The sequence below is a fragment of the Mesoplodon mirus genome (genome assembly GCF_964341445.2).
Source record: "Mesoplodon mirus genome assembly, chromosome: 13".
NCBI classification, from domain to species: Eukaryota; Metazoa; Chordata; class Mammalia; order Artiodactyla; family Ziphiidae; genus Mesoplodon; species Mesoplodon mirus.
Window position 1 is genome coordinate 85877634 of NC_138989.1, and position 8549 is coordinate 85886182.

General features: G+C 52.8%; 1 protein-coding gene across 2 annotated transcripts; it reads right to left on the reverse strand.

Annotated features, from left to right (window-relative positions):
- Positions 1-714: 714 nt before the first annotated feature.
- Positions 715-8432, reverse strand: PTGR3 (prostaglandin reductase 3). Of its 2 annotated transcripts, none has more exons than XM_082640463.1 (2): positions 8131-8432; positions 715-1888 (listed from the first exon to the last, which is right to left on the reverse strand). In XM_082640463.1, exons 1-2 carry the CDS (start codon positions 8337-8339, stop codon positions 964-966), a joined length of 1134 nt encoding a protein of 377 aa, XP_082496589.1. In that variant the 5' UTR covers positions 8340-8432; the 3' UTR covers positions 715-963. The 2 variants fall into 2 exon arrangements, with proteins under 2 accessions (XP_082496589.1, XP_082496590.1); XM_082640464.1 differs by lacking the exon at positions 8131-8432 and adding an exon at positions 7697-8065.
- Between the last annotated feature and the right edge of the window lie 117 nt (positions 8433-8549).

Here is an 8549-nt window from a genome sequence, read left to right on the forward strand (position 1 = left end):
CATTTTGGTCCCTACTTTGCACGATGCTATTTGACAGACCCTACTTAGGCTTATGAAGGGTGCTGTTAGGTACCTACAGTGCCTTCCCCTGTATGGCCCGTGTTTTGTTATGTAGACCCTCGCTGTGGATGGAGCACATCCTTTTCCCTTTCCCGTGCCTGTATTAAGTTTGTAAAGTCCCCTGAATCTCTATAGTTTCCCTTTCCCAAACCTGCCTTTTGTCTATATAAGTTTTCAACACTAAGTTTCTTCTTAAGGGAAGAGAGAAATTCTCCATCCTACATGTGCCTCACTGGGATGACTGCGCATAAAAGCCATTAAATGAGAGATGCTTCTTTAAAAGAGGTCTGTGCTCACTTAATTTTCTTTTCCTAATAATCTAACAGAGTCCAAGTTTTGGGAGAATCCCTCCAAATTTCTATTTAGATAGTTGGCTGGCGATTTATAGAAAAAGAAGGGCCATTTCCTGAGAATATGGACTCTGAGAAATGGCTGACTTTTGCTATATCTCTCATTTATTAACAACTTACTAGCATCAGACCAGACTCTTCCAAAGCAAAGAACTCATGAACTATTTTCAAGACCAATTTTAAAATCTCATCAAGCTGAAGACATACTGATTTGATCAGATCTTGCATCAGGAATTAATTTAGTTCCCTGGGACAATAAAATCTGGAATGAGACCATCCATGAGTAAAGAATTGAATGTAAAGGTTTTACCTCTGTGCCATTGAGGGAAGTTTTATTAGCACTTTTTTTTTTTTTTTTTGCAATGGAGGAGCAAAAAATAAAAAAAATAAAAAGAACAGAAATAAAGAAAAGAGAAAGAGAAATCTATTCATTAGAACTTTTGTTTGAAAAAATATTATCTCCGTTACTAACTAAAAATAAATTGATTTGAGTAATTCTGGGGCATAAAATGTCCACTTTCTTTCTCCTTTTATTTATGCCATTGTTCTGTTTTTACAGCTTACTGTTGACAGAGTGAGGTAATTCAACAACAATTTTTCCAGTGTTTTTTCTCATGTACATATAATCGACGGCCCGGAAGACAGACTCCAGGCCGGTAAACCTGCCCTCTGCAGACAGACCTCCAAGGTCGACCTTACAAACCAGCTCTCCACTCGCATACATCTTAAGCAAGTGGTCCATGGCGGCTCGATACTTAGAAAGGTAATGGTTCAAGAAGAAGCCCCGGACGCTGGCAGATTTCTTCAGCAGTTTGGCTGGTAGTGTTCCTGCTTTCACAGGGGACAGGCCAGTAGGAGTTTGGTAGCCAGAGACAAACCCAATTACTATCAAGCGCCCTTTGGTAGCCAAGGCATCCACAGCCAAGTCAAACATGGCTCCCCCGACGGATTCGTACACCACGTCCACACCTTGGGGGTACTCCTGCTTCAGGACAGCACCCACGTGCTCGCCGTTATAGTTGATGGGACGATCACAGCCAAGAGATTTCAGAAAGGCAGACTTTTCATCAGAAGAGCAAGTTCCAATTACATGGCACTTGGCCTTCTTTGCAAGCTGGACGGCAAACTGGCCGGTCCCCCCAGCTGCTGCAGTCACCAGAACTTTCCTCCCTTCTGATAGTTCTCCAAGCTCTTTCAGGCTGATGTAGGCCGTGGTACCACTCACCAGGAGGGTGAGATACTCGGGTTTCATGGCCGGCACGAGAATGGCCATGCTGGCAGGCACCACTGTGTACTCGGCAAAAGAGCCGGGTGCCATGTAAGCCACAGCCTGGCCAACTGTGAATGTGGCACTGGCGGAGAGGCCCAAGGCCACCACCTCGCCCACACCTTCGAAACCTGCGTCAAAGGGGGTCTTGACAGAAGGGTCATAGCGGCCAGCTGAATAGTTTATGTCAGATGCATTAACGCCAACAAATCTAGAAGAAAACAGACACAAATACATTCAGATGTTTTCTTCATCAAGGCCTTTCTATCCCACTTAGAAAAATTCCGCTAATTCTGGTGACTGTGGTGGGTGGTGAAGCTATATATTCTGATAGAATTTGAAAAAAACGGTCCTGATATTCAGTTCAAAAAAAAAAAAAGAAATCAAACAAGTATGATTTCAACAGTGATCTGTTAGAGTTTTGGTGTATTTTATTCTTTCATTAGTTTAGGAATAATTTCACATCCCTCTAAACAGCAAGCTATGTATTTCACATGCCATTTATCCCCCTCCGATTCCTTTCAAAAGAGGAAAAAAAAAAAGTTAGGAAGCCCTCTTATACACAAACTTCACTGGAGCTATGAGTTGGAAATTAATTGGCCTCTTAACAAAGATGTTAAAAACAACAGTGGGATAAAATATATTCAAAGAAGTAGACGTGTATTGATCCTGGCAACAATTTAACACTTCAGATAATAATAGTAACGACAATGATATTATTAAAGATTGATGTAACGGGCAAGGTCACTGGCTGTTACACGTTACTGCAGGGGTTGTTTCAGTGTGAGCGAGACTGCTGCAAAGTTCCTTTCTGATGTGACTATGTCCAGCGTGAACATATGCATTTTGATGAACTGAACAAAAATGGTCTCATAAGGGTAGAGAGATTTTCATGGAACATCCAACATTTTACAGTCCTTCCCAGATGAAAAGGAAAGCAAATCGGCACTATATGTTTTCTCAACAAGAAGCAGAGACGTACTTGATTAATACCAGATGATTATTTTCACTTGGTATCCAGAGTCCATTTAATTGCGAGGCTGGTATTTTTACCAGCTTTTTTTCATCTCAGTATACCTCATAACAAAAATATCCTGATACATAAGGAAAAAAGCCGTCTCCTAAGGATGTCAGGAGGTGGCTGAGACACGTAACGGAGGACCCGAAAAATGTCATTTCCATGAAAAAGTGGTGGTATCTGGTGGCAGGAGGAAAGTTGGTCAAGTAGGCCGTTTTAAAATAATTTACTTTTAATTTAACTTAATAAACCCCAAACTGCCCCATGCAAGGATCCACTTCCACTGTATTATAGACAACGCTTTGCACTTACAAATGCGCCCTTATGACTGTGCCCTGTATATCTACACCATCGAAAGCTCTCTACATCCTGTAGAAATAAGAAAGCAGGAAACACTTTCCTTCGGGCATGTCCAGCCGCTTTCAGAGGTTAGCAGACACACAGCCTCACTAACACGCTACAGAATTCCATACCCATACGTGACACACAGTAACGAGAAGCGGGAATAATGATTTTTGGTGGCTTCTCATTTGGCCTTTAATACCAAGATGCCCACGGTCTATTTTTTCGGAGGGGGGGAGGGGCCCCTACCTTTCCTTTCAATTTACCCAACTCTCCAGGCCTAGTCTTTTTAAAAAAGACGCCAGCTTCCTGAGACCGTGCTTCTGCACCTCACGGAGGGCTGCCAGGGCAGAGGCCAGCTGGACCACCTCTTGGTGCCCTGCTCGAGGCCGCAAAGCCAACTCGAGGGAGGCGTCCGCGGGGGTGGGAGTGGCGGGCTGTGCCGTAGAGGCTGGGGGCCAGGGCGGATCGCCAGCTCCCTTCTCTTCGTCCCGTGGCCCTCGCCCCTCCCGTCTCATCCCCCTCCTCCCCACCCCCATCCGGCTGGCGTTTCTGCCTTCCCAACCGCAGAGGCCCTTCCCTTGCGGGGAGCCCCTGCCTTGGACTCGGAGGGACACCCCGGTGGGAGCTGGCCCCTCGGGTCACCCCCCGCCTCGGAACGGGCGTGCCCTGGGGGGGCTTCGAGCGGGAAGGCGCTGCTGGAGGAAAACGCAACCCCCGCCGTCTGCCGCCCCGAGCCCTGGTGGCAACTTCCCGGGGAGAGGTGGAGGGACCGAGCAGGGCGCACGCCCGGGAGGAAAGCGGCGGGGAGAGGGCACCCGCGTGCGTGTGCGCGCGTGTTGGGGGCTCTGCCGGGAGCTGCGGTGGCTGCAGCCCACCCGCGGCAGCTTGAGTTTACCACGGGGCTTTGCTGAAAAGCCTAAATCAAACATTGCGGTGGAGCCCGGCCAGCGCTGGAGCGGTGGCAGGAGACTGCAGGGCCCGCCGCGCGCCCACTCCACGTCTCCGACTCCCTGCGGCGCCCTCGGTGCGCCCGGGCAAGCCTGCAGGGCGCCCGAAACCGGCGCTTCTTGGGGTGTCTCTCCTCGGAGGTGCTCGGCCTCCGCCGACTGCCCGGCCTCCGCCGCTCCGCGGCCTCTCCACCGCCACCACCCAGACGCCATCAGTGAGTCCGACTCCCGGAGCGGGCTGCGGCCGCGCGGGTCGCCGCCTAGGCCCGCGACCGTGACCTCGGCCTCCCTGGGCCGAGCGGGGGTCCAGGCGGGCGCGCCCAGCTCGCACCGGCAGCGGAGCTCGGGCCCAGGGGTGGTCAAGTGCGAGGGGAGCCCCGAGCACACGGCGCGCCGGAGCGCAGAGGCCGCGGGACAGAAGCCGCTGGCGACCGGACCGTGACCTTGGCCTCAAAGGCACCCCCATTTTTCGTGTCTCCCCACCCCACCCTGCCGCCCTCTAAAGAGCCTGCTTTGTTGGTGAAGGAATCCCTAGTTCCTACTCGGCTTCGCGCCCCTCGCCCTCTCCAGGGTCGCCCAGCCCCCGGTGCGCATCCCCACCTCTCCCTGGACCCCCGCTTTGACGCTGCGCCGCCGCTGCGGCTGGTGGGCACCCGCCACTGCCCAGACGCGCCTAGGTTCTTACCTGGGCTTTGGGAAGAGCTGCGCCAGGGTCGGGAGACCGCGCCTTCGGCTCAGTCAGAAACAAGTTCAAGAGCAGCAGGCGCAATGGGCAAGGGGTCCGGGTTAGGGGGAGCAGGGGACAGGAAGAGCGAGCGAGAGAGAAAAAGAGGAAAGTGAAGACGCGCATCTGGACCCTCGCCTTGTACCCCCCTTTAATTTCAAATATGTGCTTTTAATGAGTGCAGGGGTCTAGCGATCCGACGGGCAGACCCACTCAAAAGACTAAAATCGAGGAACCCCAGGAAAAAGAATGGGGCGGTGCGGGCTTTCCCCAAATATATACCCTTCCAGAGTCACTCGGTTTATTTATACTAAAAAGTGATGAACCCCTTCGTCATGTTTATTGTGAAACAGGGCAGCCCTCAGAGGGGAGGGAAAGGCTTTTCTCTGAACAAAAAACCAAACCCGAAAACTCAAGTCTAGAGCAAAAGCCTTCAATACTGGGAGACAAAGTCGTCCAAACCAGACCTTCCCTTTAAAAAAAGAAAGAAAGAAAAAAAAAAGAAAAATAAGAAAAGAAAAGGAAGAATGAAGGAAAAAAATCTTGGCCTGGAGAATCAGCAGAAATAGTTACCCTCCCGTGAGCAACAAACGGTTTATCAAAAACGCCTTCCCCATCCCCCATTTTCTGTTTGCCATTCCTACAAACTCTTTGCTCCATTATCTTACACTTGAGCAGAAAATCGTTAGAAATATTTGGAAACGAAATAATGTGTCACTGTCTTACAGAAAAAGCTAAAAATAGCGCGCGAACTGACTTAACCAGAGGGTGTCTTTCTCCCTTTTTTCTTTTCTTTTCTGCGGGCTGGGCATCCAGGAAGAGAAGCGAGGTCGTCCTCCTATGTTTGAAACCGGAAGGTGAGAACTGGATAAAGGAACACCGATGACACATTCTGGAGGCTCGCCTTCTCACACCTTTCCTAAATGGTAAACCTGATTATCTTAAATCGATGTCTGGCTTAAAAAGCACTTCCCTCACCGTGAATAAAGAATTTGCATTTTCTGTTAAAATGGAATGAGACGTGCAAAAGGTTCCACTGAAAAAAAAAGTCAGAGGGAGCACAACTAAAACCCCCAAACACCTTTCCAAACAAGTGAATTTGGGCTGAATCCATTCATTCCAGAGCAGATTTTATTACGATAAAAATAAGAAGCTCTTGCACAAAATTTTCATGCAGTTAATACTGTTTGGGGTGATTTGGTCTAGGATTAAAATGAACTAACCTGCAGCGAATTACTAAGGCTCTATTCTTAAAAAAAAAAAAAAAAACGGTAAAATGCCACCCTTACTGACAACGTTTGCTAGAATAAAGGACCTTCCCACAATTTGGGGGTGGGAGCAGATTTTCCAACAGAGTAAGGAGACGGAGAAGCAAAGGTTCCGCCCCTCCCCACAAGCAGAAAACTCGCCCCATTCTTCTGTTGCGGATTTCAAAGTAGAAGTTAGAGGTCAAGCGTTTAATATAAATATACTGTTTATATTAAAGGGATTTTTGTCATATGAGGATGGACGATAGCGGCATGGATCTTAAAGCAACCCAAATTGAGGAGCTTCCAACATGGCAGCCGGCGCTCCAGAACTCCGACCACCCAATTCAGGGACCGGCCCTGGTTACCCAACGCGGGGAAGGGGGGCACAACCGGGGGAGCTGGTGCCCTGGAGGCGGGGAGGCCGGGCGGCCGGCGCTGCGGGCGGGAGCAGCCTCCACGACGGCGCGGGCGGGGGGCCCACCTCTCTGCTACTGAGAGTGCTGGAACTTCACACCTCCCCCTGCCTGCCCGGCTCAGTCTCCCTCTCTCCATTTCACACCCTGTTTGCAAAAGGTATTATTTTTCTAAGCTGTCGTGGGTGTGTGTACATCAGTGTTCACCACCACCAGTGTAGTGCATCGAAAAAAAAAAAAAGCCTGGGTGAAACTTTGCCTGTTCAGTCTGAGTCTCATCTCGACTTCCAGCAAATCACTCGTGTGTTCTGTATGTTCTGCGTGAACACACACGCCTTTCTTTTTAACTTGGCAGGACGCGTGTCCGGATCTCGACAGTCTTAGCGTTTCCCGGCACGATGAAGAAGTCCTCTGCAGCCCAGTTTCCATCAGTGCAAACTTTTTAAAGGACACACACGGCCCACCGTTTAAGGCGCTCCCTGCGCCCACCTCACGCCCAGCCTCCCCTCAATCCCGCCCTTGGCTCACTCAATTTCTACGTTTCCAACAGGTCCCCAGAAGTTTCATGTCATGATGAGAATTCCGAAGTCTTCCAGCCTTGTTTGGAAGGCTGATATGAATCTCTAAAACGGACACTTAAGCGTTACCTCAAACTCTTTAGATAAGATGCATTTTGTCCTTGAGCCCTCGCAGGGGACTTGGTCCTTCCTAGCACACCATTTACAACATGGCTACAACCAGAACTTACTTCTCCCTTCGAAAGTACTATTCAACCTGAAATATGCAACACTGGAACCCCTCCGATGGGACTGAGCGGGCGGGCGAGTCCTGCTCTTGCCCAGGGAGTAGAGGGACGGGGACCGGCCCGCCTGCAAGCCCGGCTGCCAGGGGACCCACCCGGCAGACCCGCGGGCACGGCTCCGAAGAGTGAGGTCCCTTCCTTCCTGTTGCTTCAGCAGTTACTAAAGATTAGTGAGGTGGAAACACCCTCAGGTGGGAAGTGTGGAGGTGGAAAAGACAGTCCAAAGGTCGGGCAACGACCCGAGCAAGTGTCACCCGAAGGTCTGCAAAACGTGCGGCCCAATGCAGCCATGCTCCCACCCCGGCCCCTGCCCAGCCGCCCGGGACGCGCGCCACGCGCCCGTCGGTACGCTGCAGGGCACAGACGACAGTCACACAGCACTGACAACACGCAGACGGCACCGGCGAGGCGCACACCGACACACCCAACGACAGGCTCCGCCATTGCGAGGCGGCTGCCAACCTGGAGCGAACGGGAAAAGCCAGCGGGTCCCCGGCCTCCTTCCTCCAAAGCACGTTACCTAAATGTCGCGGTTTGTGTCCAGGCTGTTCCCGCTCCACCCTAAAGATTATGCGATCGCAGGAGCCGTGGGTGCGCGCGGGTGGGCAGGGCGGGGAGCCTCCCCTTCTGGGTCCCGTCGGTTTTATTTCGGGAGCGGGAGGGGGAGGAGGGAGGGCTGGGGGAGGGGAGGGGAATCCCAAATTAAAATAACCCTCAGTTTTGAGGACGTTCGGTGCCATCGGATATTCACACCAGCAACAGTCACATTACATTCGCCTTCGCCAGATGGCGGCGGGTTCAACTTCCCGGGATCTCGCAAAGTCAGGCTGTGCGCCCGAGAGCGCGCCGGGTGTGGGGACGCAGGCGGGCGCGGGACAGCCCGGGAGCTGCGCAGCGCTGGCCGGGGCCGGGGCCCGGGCCGGAGCCGGGGCGGGGGGCGCGCGCCGGGCTCACCGGTTCCGGACGAGGAGGTCTCCGTCCCCGGGGAGTGGCACCGGGCAGTCCCAGCGCAGGGTGACGGCCTCGCGGAAGTTGGGGCTCAGCCGGGTCACCACCAGCTTCTGCATGGCGCGGGGGATGGCCGAGCCCTGGAAATCCAGGAAGTGGCGGGAGTACGACATGTCCACGATGGCTCGGGCCCCGGCGAGCGCCAGCCGCAGCATGGCCCGCGCCTCCGCCTGCTTTCTGTGCCGCCGCTGGCCGGGGTCGCGCCCAGCCCTGGCCGCTCGGCTCGGCTCCGCGCGGCGGGCGGAGCGGGCGGGTCCGCCCCTCCTCCGGCCCGCGCCCTCCCCTCGGCTCCCCCCCCCCGCCCGCCTTCCCCACTACGCCTGGCGCCCGCTCCCCCACTCCTGCCCCGCAGCGGGCAGCGCGGG

What these genes read in the sequence shown, in the direction of transcription:
- PTGR3 (XM_082640463.1), bottom strand. Translation starts at nt 8,339, where the DNA reads ATGCTGCGGCTGGCGCTCGCCGGGGCCCGAGCCATCGTGGACATGTCG. An exon ending in GACCTCCTCGTCCGGAACCG is followed by an intron (nt 1,889 to 8,130) that starts GTGAGCCCGGCG and finishes GTTTTCTTCTAG; the next exon opens with ATTTGTTGGCGTTAATGCAT.